This window comes from Seriola dumerili, unplaced genomic scaffold (assembly GCF_002260705.1).
Source record: "Seriola dumerili isolate Sdu_G_001 unplaced genomic scaffold, Sdu_1.0 BDQW01000449.1, whole genome shotgun sequence".
NCBI lineage: Eukaryota > Metazoa > Chordata > Actinopteri > Carangiformes > Carangidae > Seriola > Seriola dumerili.
In genome coordinates this window covers 7437932-7461049 of record NW_019174704.1, presented here as the reverse complement: position 1 = coordinate 7461049, position 23118 = coordinate 7437932, and the positions used below count along the sequence as shown (strand labels likewise).

The 23118-nt window shown below is 41.9% G+C and overlaps 1 protein-coding gene across 1 annotated transcript in view; it reads left to right on the top strand.

The window, feature by feature from the left end:
* Positions 1–23118, top strand: part of LOC111234557 (Down syndrome cell adhesion molecule-like protein 1 homolog) — a 71679-nt gene that overhangs the window by 15456 nt on the left and 33105 nt on the right. The window contains 2 exon segments of the mRNA XM_022762705.1: positions 5672–5992; positions 8677–8823. Of these exon segments, the coding sequence (XP_022618426.1) occupies positions 5672–5992; positions 8677–8823 (468 nt within the window).

Genomic DNA, 23118 nt, shown 5'->3' with positions numbered 1-23118 from the left:
GGGGGTGAGGGGGGTTGTTGGTGGTGGGTGGGGTGGTGAGCAGATTGTTGGGGACAGGGTGTACAGAAAGACAGTGGGTGGGGAGCGGCAATACCCCTTGGTTGATTAGATGTAGGGGGTGAGGGGGGTTGTTGGTGGTGGGTGGGGTGGTGAGCAGATTGTTGGGGACAGGGTGTACAGAAAGACAGTGGGTGGGGAGCGGCAATACCCCTTGGTTGATTAGATGTAACTCCAACAACCTTACCCCCTACTTCCCCCACCCACCAACCACCTTCTTATGCCAGACCCCTGAGGATTATCCATAAACTCACACCTATCTTTATAACCTGTGTTACAGTGCATCTCCTTCCGCTACCTCCTCTGCTGCTTCATGTTTCCACACACAGTTTCAATCCTCATGCCCCCCGATCAAAAACAACAACTTTCAACTTTCTACCCCAAAAACACCTGAAGGATGAGTGACAGAGAGATGGCAGGACAGGATGGATGTGAACACAGGAGTTAGAGTATGTTTTGAAGCTGTTTCCAAAGTAGCGAGTGCTGGGGGAGAGGAGGGAGAGGTTTGTGACAGATCATGAAGCTGATGAGCACGTCGCCTCTCTGTCAAGATGAATCCTGCTGTTGACCTTTACCACACGACACTATTCATTCGTCATTAAATCAAATAAAGTTGAAAAGCTGTGAAAATGATTTTATCACAATGAAAGAGATGGAAAGATGGGTGAGAGAGGAGGAAGAAGAAGTGGAAGAACATGTGGGGGTATTATACCTCTGGTTAGGCACAGAGAGCTCCAGGTGTGAAAGTGTGTCTGTGAAACATTGCAGGTTCTGGGGTTTGTTTACCTCCTCATCTCAATACAGTTTTGAGTGTCAAGAGTGTGCGCGTGTGTACACTCCTGTGCACACTCACATCCTGGAGAGGCGTAGATCAGCTGCATTATGCATGATGAAACCTTGCATAGGTTATGACTTCTGCCTAGCTGACATACATATTCATGCATGGCTCTCTGGCAGGATGTATAAAATAGTGGCTACAATTCTGACAGCCTGAGCTTTAAGCTCAGCAATGCCGTCAGTGCTCTTACAGCTTCCAGTGAGGGCTGGTTTTCTCTCCGGTGCTGTGTCTGAACGAGGTTGATGAAGCCTCCTGGGTGTAGGTGAGCTGCAGCAGCAGCAGCAACACAGGAACCCCACAGCTTTGGTCAATACTGTTATCAGGGTACTGACTGTCCGCACGCTGTTGGGGTAAGATCTCCGTGAGCGCGCATCACTGGGAGAGGTGGTGTCACTGAGATGAACAAGGGCACCCGCCATGTGTGAGGCATATGGTTGTCTCAAATTGTTAAAGCTTTATATATGTATTTCTATTAGATAAATGAGCATACACTAATGTAGAGCTGAAACAATCAGTTCGTCTGTCAAAATGAAATTAATTGCCAACTATTTCAACAATCAGTTAATCATTTCAGTCACTTTTCAAGAAAAAAAAAATCCAAACATTCTCTGCTTGCTTTTCATTGCAAATGTAAAAAATTGATAGATGAATCGATAATAAAACAACTGTGAGTTGCAGGCCTCAGTTAATGTAGGAATGCAAACTAATGGAATTTTAACGTAACAATAACAAGGAAGGGCCTATTTTCTAATGTAGTTGTTGTTACTACAATGAGAAACCAACAATGTTAATTGTGTTACGTGTGTGGTTTTATGAGCTCAAACAGTCAGTCAGAGTTTGCTGGTTTTCAGTATGATGAGATCATGTTTGGCCCATTACCCAACTTTAACAACGATCGTCTAACCCTTTAATTGAACCTTCCATTGTTTAAACATAACCTGAGCTCTTAACTGAACGCAAACACTTGGTTAGTTGTTCCTTGTTCTGATGAACTTCTGTCCATGGCAGGGTGTGTAAGGTGGACAGTATGCCATTGAATCAGCTGAGCATCAAACAGTGGGAGTTGCTGTGGTAATGCTTCTTGTTGAGGATACGTTGTTCTGAGGTAAACTAGAGGCAGGTTCAACATTATGAACAGCTGTACATTAGGGTGAGTGTATTAACTTCAACTTTCACTGAAATTTTAGTGCTTTTCTCTCTGGATTCAGTCAGGACAAGCCACGAGAAAGATAGGTTTACCGTGCAGTCAATATCATGTACTTCACCGTTGGTACATGTGGCATTTTGTTTTCTTGCCGCACAAGCTGTCTGTACAGGTTGGCACAGGTGGTATGTAATGTTTCATCTGCTGTTTTTAAATGGAGTGGAAACTGTGCCAGTCCGGCAAAAACCAGGACTGTGCCAGTTGAGTTTTGGAGTGCACCCAGTGTGATGCACCAGTGACGCTGTGCCTGACCACACCTAACTAAACAGCCTGTCACCCTGTCACTCACTGGCATGTCATTCAATGATACACAATCCTTTCTATAATGTATGCACACTTAGAAAAGGACACTTTCTGTGCAGACAGCCTACTCGTTCTGCTTTTATTTCATTTAAACATATTCCAACATATTGAACATATTTTCTCACTTCAGCTGCTTTTTTCTTTTTTTTTGTTGGAAATATTCGAGGCAGTATGATTTGAATTTGGGGCTTGGTGACTTAAAGTTTCTAAATTTAGGTTGTTCAGTGGGTCACTGTTGTTAGGTTAAATTGCTGCATTGTTTTTTATTCAGTCACAGCTTTCAAGTGCCAGCGCCACCATGGCAACCCACTCTGTCTCCTCCTAGTGACTGAGCGCTGAGAGCTGCTTTTGGAGTGTGTGTGTGTGTGTGTGTGTGTGTGTGTGTGTGTCTGTCTGTTGAGTGAGTGCATGTTTGGTTCGTCTGGTTTTGACAGGCTCTGATTGGTGGGAGTTTGTTCTGATCCCTTTTCTATTCCACTTCCCACTCCATCAGTCCCAGTGCTCCCAAGCCCCCCAGTGCTTGGGCCCCCAGGCCATATAATCTACTGTATGAGAGAGGTTCTCCTGCTGCCCAGCCCCCAGAGCTCTCAGGGTGACCCCCTCACTCCTCTACTTTAGTCCTGTCCCCCCATTGGGAGATTATAGATATTGCAATCTTTAATATGGGCTTTATGCTCAGGGGCCATTATCAGTAATCTGCAGAGGGGAGGGAGTCTGACCTGGTTTTTGCAGCCCACCACTGGACTGCCAGACACATTTTCATATACCATCTGTAACATGCTGCTTTATCAATCTGTGGTCTTGGGACAGCTGCACTCCTTTGAAAGGAGAACTGTTGATGAACCACAGTGGATGGAAGACACAGTTGCATCTTTCTTCTTCAGTCTTGTGCACTGAGTGACAGTATTTGTTAATGTTTTATGTCACCATTTCCAGCTTAGAGCCACACTTTAGTGAAGAGAAAGTCTAAATGTTTGGATGGCCTGACTAAATGCTTGGTTTGGTTATGGTGGGATGGACAGATGGACTCTGTAACAATATCACTAACTTAATAGTCACTGTTCAAACAGATGCTTTTCATTGCCGTAGCTATTTTGGCTACAGTGTCCCATATAATGTGAATGACAGTTTCCCGAACTTTACAGCATGATTTCAGGATTATTTGATCATGATCCTGGTACAGCGCAATGGTCATCATAAAGAGGTGGTTAATTATGGCAAATAAAGTTATGAAACTTCTGTCTGCAGACAGTTTAGATGTTGGTGCCTCAGCATCAGAAAGCAGAGAGCAGTTGTGATTGATGTGCTGTATGTTACATGTTGTGATCTTAAAAAATAGCTAGTGTTGTGACAAAGTGTTGTTGGTTGTCCACTTCAGACATTCCTACAGTGGGTTTTAACCAAAGAACAGACTCAGAAAAAGCCTGACAGATTACAACAGATGATGTGAAATTATTTATTGAATAGCTGATTGACAGAAAAATAATGCTCTAATCTGTTTTGATAATAAGATAATTGTTTACTTCATTTTTCGGCAAAAATGCCAGATATTCCCAGTTGTAGCTTCTCAACCATGAGAGTTAAAATAAAATTGTCATGAAATTGAAATTTTCTGAAACTTTTTCAGTTTTGGAGTATATTGGTCAGGCAAAACCAGAAATTTGATGATAGCTCCTTGTCCTTCAGGAGACTGTGGGCAGTATTTTCTGACATGTTATCATCCAAAATGATTAATCAGGTCATCAAAAAACAGCCTGCAGATTAATCAATTAATTAGCAAAGAAATAATTATTATTTGCAGCACTAGTGTTTATATCATAAATACATACTGTATTAACTTATTATGTGTTAATGTGTCATACATTTTTTAGACATATCTATATTCTTATTTTCATCATATTTTGACACGATTCTGTGATAAATTTAAAAAATGGACATATTTTAAAATAATAGTAAAATAGAGTCCCAGACCTTCAACTTTTCTGTTCACTTCTTCTGTTCACAGTTTTTTTTACAAAATGGCTCCATGTTAAAAGAAGTTTTCACCCCACAAAAAAAAATAAAAAATAAAAATAAATAAATAAATAAATAAATAAAACACCCAAAGTTTTGTCAGAAGTAAGATATTGGTACATAATCAAATAAAATTAATAAAGATAATAAAAAATAATGATTTAACATTAAATAATAAAATCTAATTTGATCAATCAAAAATGTGATCAAATGTATAAATATATCTAAAGTTGCAGATTATGCCATTGAAAAAATGCAATTTGAATCCATTTTATGCCTTCAAAACAAAATGAAATTTGTTTTGAAAATCCAGCCATTTCACCAAGCACGAAATATACAAAAAAAAAATGTATTTGATCTATTTAACAAAAAAGACAATAAACTCAGTTATGATTGAAGAAGTACTACAGTACGCTGAGTGCTAATTTTATGCAATTTACAGCTCATTCTATCAGTATCTGTCAGTAACTTTCATGACGTTTGAAAGACTTTCTCTGCTGCACTAAATATTAACATGTAGTGGGATGGTATGTATTAGATGACATAATTTAGAATCAGTGCTGGTTACTATCCACATCTGTCCGTCAGTAGTGCCCCCCCCACTTATTTCTTTTCTAGTCTTTCCTATAATGACCCCAAATTTGACAGATCCCCCTGCCCTTTCTCTCTATTTAGCTGTATGTGTTTAATCTGAATGCCAGTGAAGAACATTCCTGTGTGTGTGTGTGTGTGTGTGTGTGTATGTGAGTGTGACTGTGCGTGTGTGTGTGTGTGTGTGTGTTAAATATGTAAGGAGATTAAATAGACTTAAATCTCTGTGTCTGGCATAGAAATTCCAATCACATAACCTATCAGCGTTTCCCTCTCTTCTCTCTCTGTCTTTGTTTGTGTATGTGTGCACACACTGTACGGAGGTAACAGGCTCCTCCCCCCTCCGATCCACCTAAACCACCACAGGCTTTAGCCCAAATCCCTGGCTTTCTGCATCACATGACTGATGTTTGCAGCTGGACATTTGACATACATTTGTTATGATTATTTTGCAACACATTTGAAGGACATTTCCATTCTGTCCATCTTTGGTCCATTAATATGATGCCGATTGCTTCAAATCAATGGCAATGGAATCCTGTTAGGTTATTTTTGTACTTCTGTGTTTACACAGTGTATACAGCACATAACAGGTGCTCATTGTTGGCCCCTCACCTCCACCTCGGCCTGCTAAGTGATGTTGTGTTGTCTGTTTGTCCCTGCAGTACACAGTGAGGATGTGGGCTCTACCAGGCTGTACTTTGTGAATGCCTCCCTGCAGAGGGTAACCTACTCCAGCTCGGTGGGGGTGTCCCTGCCCTGTCCAGCAGGGGGCACCCCCAGTGCCATACTGCGCTGGTACCTGGCAACCGGCGACGACATCTACGACGTGCCCCACATCCGCCACGTGCACGCCAATGGCACTCTACAACTATACCCCTTCTCGCCCTCCGCCTACAACAGCTACATCCATGACAACGACTACTTCTGCACTGCTGAAAACCAGGCCGGCAAGATCCGCAGCCCCAACATCCGCATCAAAGCTGGTGAGTTGGACAGGCAGTCAGAGTTGGAATGGACCTCAGAGCAAAGACAGACTGAAGGTTCTGAAAGATAGAGATGGAAAAGAAGGGCTGTGGAGCGAAAGGTCATAACATGATAAGGAATAGAGCAAAAACAGACAATTGTGATAGCATAGCATAGAGATAGCATAAAGTAGAGCAGATTTGATTGGCAGCTGCAAAAAGCCCGAGCCACACACAGAGGCACCTGCCCTAAAATAGCCCGTCTCGACCTGAACACAGATTGACCTAGAACACAGTCTACAGAGAGAACATCTGCATCACATACTATATCAGGCCTCGGCCTTTGCTCACACCTATTTGACTGAGCTGGTGATGAGCCACTGCACTTTACACTGACATAACCCCATCAGCTATCGTCATACAGCACAGCGCCATCTGGTAGCATGAAATCCAAAACACAACCCCTACAGCACTTAGAGTTAAGTGGCGACTGCAATGTGATTTTTGGATGATATAACAAGATCAGATAAGGAGGAGAATGTGTGACAATAGGTTATATCACTTTACAGGCTCATCCTCATTGACAGTCCTTCACTTTATAAGAGGTCAGTACAACCAAAGCCTCCAGGAACTTCATGGGCACTTACAATTTTAGCGACGCCTTGTAAAGGTTTCAAGGTAATTCACTACCTTCCATTGACGACATATGATCTTAAGAGTCAGTGACCTTATCACTTTGTGTGTATGCTAGATTTTACATTTTTGAGCACAGTGTACTGTGCATGAAAACATCTCGGGCCTGTAAGTGATCTATTCGGTAGTAACAGAAGATCTTAGTTATTTTAAGTAGTATCAGTATAAAGAATCTATCGATAAACACCAGTAGGTTTTCTTAGGTTGTCTATTTTTGGAAATTTTGACCAGAAGCTGCCTCTGTTGCCATCATATCCTCTTCTCTGTCTTCCTTCTTCTCCCTGCTCCCTCGTTCTTCAAACTGTCCTCTTGTGCCAGACTAAATATAGCCACAGCACACTTCTTTAATTATCTCTCATTAACAAACCTAATTGCTGCTTTCCATTGATTAGACCATGTGAGGCTGCTTTAATAAGCGACACCTCATCTAAAATAAAATAGTACTTCTGTGAGTTTGGGTTCCTCCAGGTCTTCAACGAGCACAGATACATGAAGAAGAAAGTGAAATTTATCCAAAGAACCGTTACATCAAACCACAGCTGGAACAAAGCTACAGCTGGGCTATAGTTACACCACATCTATTGCCCCCCCCCCCCCCCCAAACACACACACACACACACATACACACACACACACACACAAACTTCCTATCATTCATTCAGGCCAGTCGGTCCCTCCCCCTTCCCTCCTGCCATCAACATCTGTTTTCATATTCTGCCTCCCAACACCGACTTGAACTAATACTCATATTCATTCTAATACTAATACTAGCGCCAAGTTGAGGATTTGAGCCAGGACCCTGAGCTGCATGCCAGCCGGTTGCTGCCTTCATTCCCACATGACCCAAAAGCCTGGCCTCAGGAGACGAGGGATTAGTATGAACCAAACATCCTGCAGCCAGCGGCCTCTGTCGGGCCCTGGCAGCTCTGCTGCACAGGTTACACTCAGACAGGATGTGGACTTTTTATTTCGGGGCTCAGTCTTGGGGCCGTGGTTTTGTACTTGCCCTGCCGTTGAACAATGATTGACAGGGGTCTCATTTGAATGAGCTTTACTGCATCATGGCTAACAGCGACGTCTAAACAAGTTCACATCAGCGGTGCTTCATTCCATATTATTTCAAAAGAGCTTCATACATGTGTTTTATCATGTTTTACTTATCTATTCAAAGAAGATGTAAATTTAAGATGTAAATTTCCTTGCACTTGCATGTGTGTCCCTCTTACAGCAGGAATGTATGCATGCTGTCATCGTGTCTGTTACCAGGGAAGGGATTCCGAACCAGTTTCTTAGCAACCTTCGGATACGTCCTAGCTTTCATGTGATTTTGCTAATGAGTCCCTGCTCATTCAACAGAGTATAAAATATTGCATGAACCTCCATCAACCGAAGCAGCAATAACCCTTTGGTTTATTTTGCGTGTGCTGCTGACTCTGTTGTCTCCATATGAAGTTCTGTATACAAAAACAGTGGATCAGTGTTTCATGGTAATGTCAGGCCAAAGCTAGATAATAATTTTCATGATTATCCTGCTCAATGGCGGCTTGCACCATTTATGGTGAAAGCAGAGGCAGGATTAGAAGAGTTCAAACAATACACAACAGTAGGCAAGTAATTTCCAATGAATACATGTGGAGAGCTGTGGTAATTGATGAAAGGGTGTTTTGCTCTGGAGTGTTAATTTGTTGTTTTTGATGATTAAGCAGAAGCAGATTATAGTTTTTGTTTAAATGCTTACTTGGTGATGAGATTGGCACGATGTTCATCCATTGTCAAAACATCTCCAACATAGATGATTGGACATATCTTGTGTAAATAATTGATAGCTCTGAATTTGACCTCTTTTATGGTTAAAAAAGTATTTAAAGCATCCTAAATGTATTGCTTATGGCTGGAAGAGCTCCTCAACCAGCATGAAAGACATCACGAGTCACCAAACCTCTATTTAGTAGTAGGAAAATAATTTTGCCTTGGATGTCAGCCATTTTAATATCGTTTGTGTGTCTGTGTAGTTTTCAGGGAGCCCTACACTGTGCGGGTGGCAGACCAACGCTCGATGCGGGGCAACGTAGCTGTGTTCAAGTGCCTCATCCCCGCTGCCGTGCAGGAGTACGTCAGCGTTGTGTCCTGGGAGAGAGACACCGTTTCCATTGTCCCAGGTAAGATGTCACATGAGTGGATTTGGAGCATGTTTGGGTGGTGGCAGTTTCATTGATTTCACACAGCTGAATTTAGGTATGTCTTTATCTTCTCTCTCTCTCTCTCTCTCTCTCTGTGTGTGTGTGGATGGTTGATGCACCGCTGTGCGCTATGTTTGACCAAACTCTTAACTCGTGTCTTCTGTCTGCTCACTGTTCTGGATCACTGATCTGGTCCCCCTCCTCCTCCTCCTCCTCCTTCTCCTCCTCCTCCTTTTTCCTTCTTGCACATATCTCCTCCCTCACTCTCCTCTGTCTTTCTTCTTTTCTTTCTCAGACATTTCATTCTTTCCCTCTCTGCCATCACTGCTTTTACATCTCCATCTCATCACATACAGTTTTTAATTGTGATTGACACCACATTAGACAGTCCGTCCTCCCAGTCGCATGACTACTCCACAGTTTCTCTTCATCAGGTCTATTTCTGTCCTCTCCCTGCTTGTCTTAGCACCATGTCCTTGAAGAACAGTGCCACAATTAGAGACACAGGATGTCAATAGGACTGTGCCCCCACATTCATCTTCATTAACCTCATTTGTGTTTGTGAGTGTGTGCAAGAGAGAGAGACATGAAGTATTCAGTCTTTGTGTCTGTTGTCCAGTTGTTTGTAGAGACATTACATGTATTTTATTATGTGATTAGATCCTGAGTATAGTGCAATGTATGTTTGAGATATATGCATGGTTATTTTTTTGCATTTAAAATGCAGACAATAACAATGTAGGAAAGAGGGATGAGGGATAGAGGAGGAAAAATGAACCAGAGGAAGAGAAGCAAGGAGGGTAGTAGGGCAAGAACGGCCTCAGGTCCTGGCAGATGGCGTTTCTATATTATATGTATGTAAAACACAGAGACAGTGTGTCACACATACACATATAGCAAGGTTTTAGCAGTTTGTTATTTTCAGACATTTCAGTATATTTCTTATTTCATTTTCAGTGTTCATGTAATAGAGTGCCGTTCCTGTACTTGGTATTAATTCTTTGTTTTCAGTTACCATCCTGGCAGAAAGCTGCAATGCTAAGGAACTATATAATTTGTGGGAAAAACCAAAACATGCTTAAAACGGATGGATGTATTACATATCTTTACAATATATTTTAATATCTTTTAACATTAGTCAATACTTAAGTTTTGGTTTCCACTATAAATACTCACAAAAATCACATAAATCACATTTATAAATTTAATTAGATACACTACCAACTAAATACATGGAAATAGCACACATTTTACATGCACACCAACCAGTCAGTTTCTTGTATAAAAGTTTCTCTTAGTTTTTGTTCTTTGTTGTTTTCCATTGACGTTTTCAATCTAGTCATCTTCCATTATTTTACTATTTTGACTTGCTGTTCCTCTGCTTGGCTTATTCATTCTTTACATAAAGAGTTCGGTCCACAGTGACACTATGACTCCCCGTTATTCTTAAACATAGGTGACATAGTTTGGATGTGCCAGTCCTCTCTGTGCGTGTATTTATGGTTTCTGTTTATGGGGTGTTGCTGTGTATACCGTCATGAGGCTGCTTGTGTGTAATTAGGGGTATATAGGTCAGTTGATGAGCAGTGAGTGTGAGGATCAGATGCTGAACATGATGAGCTGCTCACTGAACTCAGCATTTGTTTCCCTACGACAGCAGTGCACACAAACACAGCGAACACTCGCAGCGTGATTGTGCTCAACCTTGACCCTGACCTTGTCTCTAATCAACACAGTGACCTCATCACCTGTGTAGCCAATCAGCGCAGTCACCAGTCATCTGCAGCACGCCCTCTCTTTGAAACACAACACCTCTGCAGAACAGCTCATAATCTGAATATTGTGTCACATGGATGCACCAAAGATATGCAGCCATGCACATGGACATACAGTGAATATCCATATACAGCAGATTATATAAGCAGTCCAGTGGGAAACATAATTGATACTAATCTCCGACTCTCTTGATCTCTGACTCTAACATGAAAGTCTCTTTTTACCTCTCTCCCCCCCTTTTTGGCCAGCAAAGGACTGACTGGATAGGTCTAATGAAGATGTGAAAATTAAAATTGATTTTGTGACTGAAAGCCCTCTGCGTCTGAGTGAGTGGGTGGTTGCTTGTCTTGCCTGTCACAATTTCTTGTGCTCGGCTTAAGAAACACAGCAGGAGAAGTTTCACTCGAGATTAATCGGAAGCATTGATTCCAGGGGACAGGAAAACACCCTGGACCTTTTTGCCAGATGATCAAACAGCGAACAGACTCATCATTCATTTTGTTCAGATTCCCATTAGCTGTCTCCGTGGTAACATGTTTTCTGCCTAGGATGTTATCTGGTGCTGTATTGATAAAGTGGGACATTGTCTGCGGAAATCCACTGCAAACATCAAGTCAAAGCATTCAACCATCGCTGAACTCTTATGAATTTCAAAAACAACGTTTGGTTTGAGGCTGGGCTGTGATTGTTACATCGCTGCCAGCAATGCATTTCAGCCACAAATGTCTGAGTGCTGGAGATGGCTTTGTCTAAATCTGGGCTCTTCTCTCTATTTGTTTCTATATATATTGAAGTACATTTTATTTATGTTTTGATTTTCTAATTCTGATTGACTTTTATTAGAGGAAATGATGCGTTCAAATCCTCAAACTTCAAAGCAACTTTTGTGCCATCACAGGCCTAAGGCTGAATCCTTCCACAGTTTATTCCTCTGTTTCCCTCTTACCGTCTAAATACTAAGTAAGAATACAAAAACTGTACTCAACTGCCCAATTTCCTTAATGAATCTAAATTGTCTACTTTATCTACTCTTCATAGCCGTGCCTTTACACAGAGGAATCATTATGTGCAGCCTCTGATCAGTATCATGATCACATACTAGTCTGAAGGTTAAGTTGATGACATAACACAACGCAGCCGTGCCCTCTGAACCCCAACAGGTTCCATTTTGTCAAACACACATGCTCCCCATCTGGAGCAATGTGTGTCTATGTGTGTGTGTGTGTGTGTGTGTGTGTGTGTGTGTGTGTGTGTGTGTGTCCCCTTCTTGCCTGCCCCATTTTCCTGTCCAGCCAGGACAGTGGGGGGGTTTAAGAGGGGAGGGGTGCAAGCAGACTGACCTATTTCCCTCCCATTTTCCTGTCCCATACCATCCCTGTAGCTAAACTTTGTGTGTGTGTGTGTGTGTGTGTGTGTGTGTGAGACCCTCACGAGACAATGGAGGCCAGCTAGTCTGAGCAGTGATCTGAAGGAGGAGAGCTGGAGCGGAGACAGAGAGATGGAGGGTTTGTGGACAGACATAAAAACAACAGTGGGACACAGAGAGGGTTCAGCTCGTAGATCGAGGCCGTCAGTCTAACCAGCAGAAAGCTAATGAGTGGCTCCGATGAATAGAGACTGAACCAGCAGATGGCTGCGACCACATGGTGGTCCATAGAAGATGCCCAACCATGCTCCATCTAATCCACCTGCCACACAGTTTGGTCTTGTTTATGTGTTTGCACAGTAATTTGATGCACAGGGCCATAAAACCCAGTGTTGAAGAGCAATAATAGAAGGGAATAGTTATAGTGTGTGTGAAACAAGCTTAGGAAGTTGTTCTTGCACATTAACACTTCACCTTCCCATCACTAAATACCCCTTGTACTCTCTTTGTGCTCCTTTTACACTCTCATCCTCTCATTACCCAACTCACTCACACTGCATCTGGTTCTACTCCCTTTTGCATCCTTGCAGGCTGTTGATCAAGTATGAAACAGACACTGTATTGTTCTGTACACTTGCAGAAAACTGTGAAAGAAAAGGGTATATTCAATCACATCAGTCTAGTTCAATCGCTGTTGTTGAAAGTCAGGTGGACTTAACCTGTGTTTAACCTAAGAGTGTGTAAATGCTGAGTTATCAGACCTTAATGTGAATGCGGATCTTAATGGGTGTCACCGGGTGGCGGGGTCACTTACAGGCTACGTTACAGATCAATCCTCTGCCCCTGGGGTCCCTGCTGGGAGTCAGGCGGTTCAACGGAGACACAATGCACAACCACAAACGCACACATAGGGCTTAATTGGGAACAGCTGGAAAATTACAGTTGAGTTGATCAATTTGTGGAAGTTACAATAAATAATTTAAAATGATACAGTTTGCAGAGTGACCTAAAGATGATGAGCAGCGCTCTCTCTCCCTCTCCACTTTTGGCTTAGAAGACTACATTATTATATTTATCATAATAACTAGGGCTGCAACTAATGATTGTTTTCATTATCAACTAATCTGTTCATAATTTCCAAAGATACTAAGTTTTCAATAACATAAAATATAAAAATATAATATAATGTTTTTTCAAATTCCATTATCTATTAATTTTCTGTCAATCGTCTAATTGATTAATCAAGTAATAGTTGCTGCTGTAATCATAACTAGTGCATCATTGGAAAATAATTAAGTTAATTCAAAATGAGAATACATTTTTTCTGAATTTTCCTTTTATTATGGCTCCTACTGAATAGTAAAAACAAACAAACACAGAAACTAGATTTGAAAGTAAAGCTCTGGAGAAGCATGTGCTGAAAAGATGAAACCTGATGGACACTGTTTTGCAGGTTTCTTCTTCAGTAATTACAAAGTTAGTGGCATAAGGCTTCACACAGGTGCAGTGAGGAGAGAGGCGACAGAGGCAGAGGGACCTCATGGAGAGCAGTGGTGTGTAAGGACACAATGTCTGTTTGTAAATCTGTGCTTGTGCACTCAGAGCAGGAATACATTAATAGATGCACTTGTCTGGGACACCGCAGACTCTTGTAAACACTGGTTTAAAACACACACACACACACTCACTTCTACAAAGTACAAATGTACAAGCCTGCAAACATACACACACTCATCCCCCTCACAAGTAACACAATAAAGCCATTTTCAGATTTTGCATGAACCTGCCTGAGTATGGAGCACTCATTAAACATTAACTCAGGATACATTAAGGCTGCGCTCTGCCCTGCTCTGCTCTGCTCTGCTGTGTGACGGCTGTCCTGTTGTTGTGCTTGGGCTGCCTGGGTGCAGCAGGATGTGGTGTGACAGAGGAGAACGGGGAGCATGTGGCATCCCCAGGGCTCATGGAACATAACCCCATCGACTGTCGCCCTCTCTCACCCCCCACCCTCAGGTCTCGCACTATACCTCCCTCACCTCTCCTTCCTCTGCTCCTGCCTCTGTCCCATGTGGCACACAGCAGGCCACAGGGGTTAGTGGGGAACTAAATCATACAGCTGGAGGCGCTGTTAATATGTACATACATATGCAAACATATGTCACCAAAACAATGAGCAGCTTCTTGCAAAATAACCTACCAATAGGAAATGACAAAACAACACAGATTTGTGTCTTAGGGTTGAGCCTCTCAAATCCAGTTTCCAATGCAGCCAAATATGTCACTGACAGTTGCTCTGCCGGTTGTTCACCTAAGTCTGTTCTCCTTTCACTTTCTCTGGATATTTTTGCCCCTCTCACATTTGCCCCAGTGTGCTGAGAGTGTCTGAGAGCAGGACAGGAACAGATGGGGTGCTGGCAGCCATCTTTTACTCAGTTAGGTTGAGTAGGCACGTGGGTGGGTGTGTTAATTAGCACAAACAAGTGTGTGTGTGCGTGTGTGTGTGTGTGTGTGTGTGTGTGTGTGTGTGTGTGTGTGTGTGTGTGTGTGTGTCTGTGTGTGTGTGTGTGTTAGTGTGTGTGTGTGTGTGTGTGTGTATGTGCATGTGAGTGCGTGTTGCCTGTGTGTGCAAGGGGCACAATAGGCATAATTATCTCTGCTTGAGAGGCCCAGTTGGGGGGGGGCGTGGAAAGGCTGAATTCAACAATGGCCCAACCACGGGCTTTGTGTGCACAGAGCAGAGGGCTGACAAGTGTCGGCTATTATTGACTATTTACACACTACTACACGCGCTTGCTCACGTGCACTTAACACAGAAATGTATACACACACTATTGCCGCCGCCACCGCCGCCGCCACTCTCCCTTGCTTTTTTTTCGCTTTTTGTCTTCATCAAACACACACAGGCTCACACACACACACACACACAGACACACACACATGCAGTATGAGCATGTTTACAGTGCATCAGTGTATCAGTGTCAATCAGTGAAAGAGGGAGAGATGGGAAAGCCCCTGGAGCACGTCACTCTGACAGAAAGCTGGCCACTGTCTCACCCTTCAAGCCAGGCTGTGTGAGAACACAAGAACCCAGAGAGAGACGGAGGGAGACATTTCAAATCATGTCGCTTAAAAGATAATAACAGTTTGTTTTTGCAGCTATGACTATGATTTGTATTGATAACATTATATTCACGGAAGTGATTGCTAAGAGACAACAATAATCCTAAATTTGATGGGGAAAAACGGAAAGTGTTTTTTCTTTTCTTTAGAAAGCAGTTTTATTCGTATTAAATAAATGAAGTTATCATTAGTTTTCAGACTGATGTCATGACAGCAATTTAAAGACATCATTACAATGGAGATAAAGCTCTTCATATCATAGTATTATCTCAGTGCCAACATTATGAATCTCTTACTGACTTATATTTACTCATACTTTCAAGAAATGTCAAAGAACAAATGACATCTAACCAAAAGTCCAACCAACTATTACCACAAAACAGGCCAGCGATCCTAACTGGTCATATTATTATTAATTTCATGAATTATCCTATTTTTATTTTTAGCATTTAATCAGATGAGCGCAACTAAATAATGTTTCCTCGCTGGCTCTGTGAAGAATAGGTGTTAATCTGCACTTCTAACCACATCCCGAGTCATTAAGGAAAGTGAGAGCAGGATGGCTTGTGTCAAGGCTTAGAGAAACAGTCGGAGGGTTTATATGGCCTGGATTGGGCTAAGAAATAGGATTTGAGCAAAGAGGTTTTACCCCTTTTCTCCTGCTTTCTTCCACTCTTTTGTTTAGGCCAGGGAAAGAGGGATTAGTTCGAGGAGATTACAGCAGGCTCTACTAAGAAATTGTATTTAAGGAAATGCTTATTTACTCAACAGCTCGTAGCTGTGGCAGGAAGTTTGTTTCTGATTTTCCACATACATCTTCATTTCTGTTTTTCTCTCGTGAAAGGCAGAGATCATCACCATCATCAGATTTCATGGGATTATTACAAATAGTCAGCAATTAAAATGTGTCACATTAAAAGTTTAATTCTGACTCAATTAATAATGTGTGTAATGACCATTTGATTTTTAGATGAGTAAGAGTATAGGGGGATAGTTTTCACTATAACAATACTGATGGAGTGATTGCTTTTTTACACTGGCTGGTTGTCAGGGGGACTGTGTGAGGAGACATGATCAAGGATCAAATGGGATCCCTGGTGGTTGTCCAAGTGCCATGTTCCTATGTGACCTCTCAATCAGACCTATTGATCTGCCTCAGTGTTCGCTGTCCAAACACACATAAAGGTCAGATCAACATCGCAGGCCATGATTGACTGCATGTGCGGGAAGGTGAACAGATCTAAAACGCTGCTTTGACAGAAAAGTCTGAGAAAAAGAGTGCAATGTTCCTCAGATGTTGTTTGTGGACGTACATAGTAAACACCATGTTTAAGTCAATAATTATATAATAACATGGTTACAGCATGTGAGTTTTTGTTCTTTCTGTTTCCCTCTACATTAAAAGATTCAGCCTGCAATTCAGCATACTGTATATACTGTACCATGGGGATGATATAGAGCAAATAGCACTATTTTCTTCTTTCACTCCATGATTTTAGTTCAATATTACACAAATGCAATGATGGGATGGAGGGACATTGCCCTCAGTTCGTATTTATACAGTCTGCACACTGCCAGGTTCATAAATGTATGTTTAAGGGCTGGAGTCTGCAATCTGCCAGTTATTTTTTCTGTATGTGTAATTAACTGTATGTTCTGTACAATGTCAGAAAATAGCCAAAAACAAAGTCACAATCACAATTTTCCTAAACTTCAAAACGTTTGTTTTGTCAATACAACAGTCCGAAACCCCAATTCCATTTTCTATTTCGGTTATTATAATTATAATTATCTTATTACCTTATAATTATTATAATTATCTGCTTTGCAGATGGGCCCCAGTGTGTAAAGTAACTGAGTTCTGTACTAATCTTGAGATATTTTACTTATATTCCCTTTCTGCTACTTTACAGTTCTGATGACATTTCAGGGGGAAATACTGTATGTTACTTTTTACTCCACTACTTGTATTTGACAGCTTCAGTTACCAGTTAGTTTTCATATTCATGTTTAATGCACAAAATTATTGTTTTTATTACAATAGATTTTTTTTTTTAAGATTAACTACCAAAAATTATAGTTCAATGAGCTCCTACTCAGCTACCTTCACCTTTGAAATGTTGTTTACATATCTTAAAGCTTCAGTGATAATAATTTAGACACCTATATGATAACATACTCAGGTAAAGTTTTTAGTGCAGGACTTTTACTTGTAATAGAGAAGTTTTACATTGTGGAAAGAGAACAAGATCTGAGAACTTGTTCCACCACCGAATGTTATTGTGCAGATGCAGTAACTTGTGGAGGTCAGACGTGCTTTCAGATCAGTGTTTTCTGCCTCTGAGGTGTCACGCAGAGGATTTTACACACCACTTTTACTGACTCCTGATGTCACTGTTGATAACAAGGATGATGGTGATTTCTGTTGTTGTGATATTTGATTCTTTGAGTGTATTTATAGTCATTTGGCATGTAGGGATTTCAGAACAGTCCTTTCTGGTAAACACTGCAAATGTATGTTTGTGCATGTGTGTGTGTGTTTGTGTGTGCGTAGCAGCAGTTAAGCCCTCTCTCTCTCGCTCTCTCTCTCGCTCGCTCTCTCTCTCTCCCTCTCTCTCTCCCTCTCTCTCCATGCTGGGCAGTGACACTCCTCTGCCACCAGCACTCTAATAGGGAGGGACCAGGCAGCTCACTCAGTGCCACTAATGCAGCTCACTGCCCCGGGCCATGGGCTAAGCTGGAGTACACTGCATCACAGACACACATACACACACACACACACACACACACACACACACAGACACACACATATGATGGCAGACACACGCCATATACCCAAGTCCATCTCTTATCTGCAGCTAAATCAAAACAAGGTGGAGGGGCGAGAGCTTTTGTGCCACTGGATGTTTACTTTCACCGCATCACATTTTTGAAAGAACCGAGTTAGCTCAGTGTTTAATCCTTGGTACACATGCAGTTAACAGTTAAATAGGAGTTAATGGGATATCCAGTGGTGGGTAGGTTTTTGGACCATGGTGGCACGCTTCTGTACGGTGCAGTGCATCGGGATGTGTGTGCGTATATGTGTGTGTGTATGTGTGTGTGTGTGTGTGTGTGTGTGTGTGTGTGTGTGTGTGTGTGTGTGTGTGTGTGTGTGTATGTGGTTTCTGTCTCCTGGGACTCTCATTATCACTGCTGTCCCAGATGTCACCAAGCACATGAAACACACGTCATGAATAATGGAGTCCTATTTCTACATCTCTCCCCATTTCTCTCCTATCCTCCCACCCTCTTTCCCCTCCATCCCTCGTTTCCTCTGATGCTTCTACTGATGCTTAATCTCCTCAGCGCTGTCTCTATCTGAGATGGTCCATTTAGCTTTATGCAGCATCGTCGGCCTGTCTGGTTAGGATGGCTTTATGGGGGGGGACATGGCATCTCTGCAGTGTTGTGTTGAGTTATATCTACGCAAATGACATCTTTTGCATACGATCAGTTTTATGTCTGTCCCCGATTGTCCATTCAGCCTCTCAATAGGCTGCCCCCCACCACCACCACCACCACCACATCATCCCCTCCCCCAGTGTTTACTGTTTAAAGTCACACAGGGCAAATTGGGACAGAGCAGTCAGTGGAGCAGAAGAGATGTGGTCCCATCGCAGTGGAAACTGGACTGTCTACTCTGTCTCATCCCTTTTCTGTCCTCAACCTTCACCTATGTCTGCTCCTCACCTCTACCCCCCCCACCCACCCCCCACCCCAACCCCACACACACGCACACACACAAACTTTCTGACGTCCTCTTTACTCACAGTGAGTCGGTCTGCAACACAACGCAAAACAGCAGCCAGGGAAGGGAGACCATGATTGAAAGATGAGGTAAGCAGTCAGAATTGGTTAGGAAAGAGGACAGCAGTTAGGATTAGACAGCGAAGCGTGGCTTTTTAATGAAAACATGACAGAGCTGCGGCTTCTTCTACGTCCTGCATCTCGACCACCCCCTTCCAGAAAATGAAAAAGCCACAGAGAAGAAGCGAGAGAGGGAAAAAGAGAGAAGTGAAAGCTGAGATTCAGATATTGCTCATGTAGTGTTAGTCTTAACTAGCAGCGTGACTCGTGCACTGTCTGAACAGTTTGGTCGGGTTAACAAAGTCTCTTTTATGGTGGAGATGCAGCGGGGTGGGCGCCCGTTGCACAATTAGTTGTTGCACATCAGTTGTGCCAATAAAACCTGCTTTGAATGTGAATTGAAGAGAGTTAAGAGGGCACCATTCATAGATGTTAAGTAAGTGTGCAGCAGAATAAAAGCCAGGAAAGTGTATATATTTAATTGGCTGACACCTGCTTCTGCTTGGGCTTTTAATGTACACAGCAGCGAGAGGGGAGAGAGCAAAGGGAGGGTTGAGTGGGCTCTCGCTTTGAATACAAATGCAACACCCCTTTTTTGCATAAAGGTTTAAAAGGAGGGGAGAACACAGACATGGACTGTTATCTCCTCCACAGTTTGCCCTCCATCGTTCCCTTTGCTTTTCCGCCTTTTACTGTCTTTTCTCTGTCTCTCTCTCTATTCTCATTCTTCTTTAAATCAAGTCATTCAGTCCAATGTTGCTCATTTTCTGCTTTAACACATTCCTCTGCTTCATAACTGGACCACTGCCATTCACTGACTCCACGCTGCTAATTTTAACGCATAGTTTATTATTTTTTGTTCCAGCAGGGAAATTTTTCTTGTCCTATTTTAAGCCTGGTAGGTGTTCCTGTGTGTGTGTGTGTGTGTGTGTGTGTGTGTGTGTGTGTGTGTGTGTGTGTGTGGTGTGTGTGTGTGTGTGTGTGTGTGTTGTGTATGCGTGTGCGCCTGGCATGTCTGGCATTTGTGAAAACCAAGCATATTCGAACACTGCAGAGAATATCTCCGGAATACACTGCGTTTTTTTTTTCTTTCTTCTTCTTTCTGTGACAGTCACAAGTCTTTGATCCACTCCTCCTCCTCCTCTCGCTCCTCTCACCTTCTTTCAAATTCTTCTGTGCACCTTGCCATCGAGAGCAGGGATATAAGGCAGAGATACAGAATGCAATTTTGCCTAACCTCAAACTCGGATTATAATTCATTTATTTGCCAAATAACAATGACTAACTAAACTTTGATGACGTTCCTGTGCCGTGTGTGGTCATGTGCATTTGTTTTGGGGATATCACTGCTGCACTCATGAAAAACACTGATAAAATATGTAATTTTTTTATCATTAAAGTTACATCTTTAAACATTTTTGACTCCTTCTGGCAGTTTATGATTTATTAGTGAAAACAAATCCATCATTACAACAATGGATATTTGATTCAACTGCATTTTATGAACAAAGTTTAGATTTAGAAAAATAAAATTAGTATTTTTTTATGTGGATGTGTAATAAAACATATGATTCATATTGTTTCATATTAAAGCTTCAAGTAAGAAGTGATAAGTAGATCACTATATCAGTATAGTGATGCCTCTGAAATGGACAGTGTCCACCCCTTCCCATTAAGTTTTTCACGTGTAAGCATAGAGATAACCATTGGAGTTTTTAAATCGATTTCCTTCTTATCTTATAACTTCAGATCACATCTCTAGAATGGACAAACACGTGTTGCTGTAGGCATCTATTAGAGGATGTCAGTTTTCGGAGGAGTGAAACCTCTGACCCTCAGTTGCTTTGGCACATTTTCTCCTTGTGATAGCTTATAGTCATCGTAATGAGCAGTGAAGATACACCAGCCGTTTAACTGGGAAAGCCCTTCAAGGCAAGGAACCACTGCCTTTGACCATCAACAGTGTTGAGTAAGATGCAGACTCCAGGGAGATGATTGTAGTTATCTGCCAGAAGGGTTTACAGGGATGTGAGTTCGATAGCTCATTAGCCTTTTCCAAACTGATTAGATATGGGGTCCATACTGGGAACTCCCATAGGAACAGCAGTGTTTTTTACTCAGAGCTAATGTTCATACCGTTCTTTCTGTTTTGTTTTGCACACAGGAAGGGCTGATTTTCAGACAGGTTAGTGTCACAAGATAATTCTTGCTAAGACAGGACAAAGGTTCTCTCCTGAAATAGACTAGTCTAGATCATGTGGAAATATGCCCCTCTAAAGCATGTAGGTCAGATTCACTTCCAAGAGCTAAATTAGTTTCCTGTTGAGGGTAGAGAGGTCCAAGTTAGTTTCTGAACTGCACATAAAACTGCTAATGAAAAAGACCCAAGTATTTTTAACTACTTTCTCAGAGTAGGTGAGACTCACAGCCTCATAGTGACATCTAACACACATCTTAGTCCGGAGGGTTTAAAAGCTTACTGTCCTTATTCTGAGACACAGAACGGGACTTGACAGAGGCTCAGGAAATGGGAAAACTCTGTTGTATGTTTCTGTAAAATATTTGTTCGTACATACAAAAGCTACTTGCATCTGAAAAGCTATATTTAGCAACTTCACACCGATGCTGTTTTCCCTCGATTAATTTCACTGATGTCTGCCACCTATTCGCCATCCTGGTTTTTGCAGCCACACAACACACGGAGGGTTTCATTGTTTCGTCCTTGATGATTGTAAACACATTGCACTTTAATAATTGCTGAAAGTACACCGAATTCGTAACAGGATGGCAGTCAGAAGACCCTAGCAACAGGGAGAGGATGAAGAAAGCGTGAGAGTGGGAGGGAGGGGGGAAAGATGCAGAACATCAATAAATAATGGCCCCACTGAGGAGGTGGAAATATGGGCCTCGTTATCTTTGCACCGACGCCTTCATTTGCATGTGAGAAAATGAGGCTGCCACTAACTCACACACACACACACACACGCGCATGCACGCACACACACACACACACACACACACACACACACACACACACATACACACACACCCGCACGGGCTACAGTATATATCCTATTTATAGACTCTGTCAAGCTTTTATTTTTTCCTATTCTCTCCCGCCCATTTACACTTCCATTATTTTCCCTTTTCTTTCCACCTCTTTGGAATTTGTTATAGCAGTAGGTCTGGTCTGTTGTTGCGACTGCGAGGCTGTGGGCGTTTGGATTAAAAAAAAATAAAACAAATGCAAACCTTTATTCCACAGGAGAGGTTTGCTAAGGACATACAGTAAGGTTTTGTTTGAGCTATTTAGCTTGCCTCTATTCCACATTATAACATCATAGAGCTCTGGAGTACATGTCACAGGGTAGCGGGCCAGTGTAACACCACTGAGCAGTCACTAAGGCAGGTGGATTTTGTGCCTTGCTCACAGGTGACATTGCTTTACTTCCCCCTTTCAGCTGGTCTGGGAATTTGAATCTGCTGAATATGAATATGTCTCTGTGAGCTATTGTGCATGTGCTCAAGTTTATGGAAAAGCAATACAAAACAGCTTTTTAAGATGGCCTTTAAATCCAAGAAAGCTTTGTTATTATTTAATTGTTTGAGTGGGTATAAGGGAAATAATCTTGTTTTTGTGGATATGAAAGATGATCAAATGAGAACATTTAGAAGTCATGTATTTCTTTGTTATTTTTGAATATGTTTGTAAAGACTGAGAATAACTCTTAATAGTTTCACTTCCCCATACCATTAACATTTCCCCCTTCTTAATAAGATATTAAAATAGTTCTCCTCTGGACCCTGTCTACATCCAGGAATCATGAACAATTTTGTCAATTTTTTTCAATTTTTTTTCCATGACTGCGTCTCTGACCAAACTCATAAAGCTTCCAACAATGTCCCCATCCTCTAGGCAAAATGCAGCTTCTTTCAAAGAGCTTCTTTCTGGGTGAAAGAGCCACTGTTAAAAAAATACTTTAACCGTAAATGGTTCCTTCAGAGCTATGAGTGCTTCCATTTTTTATCTAATGGTCCCTTTGGTTCACATGATAGTTTTAGTAGCTATTAAAAGATCACTATCGAAACACAGGTCAACACACCAGGAAAAGTTGCCCTGGGTTTAAATCATAGGTGCAATCTCGAGGAGGGGTGCAGTTTGT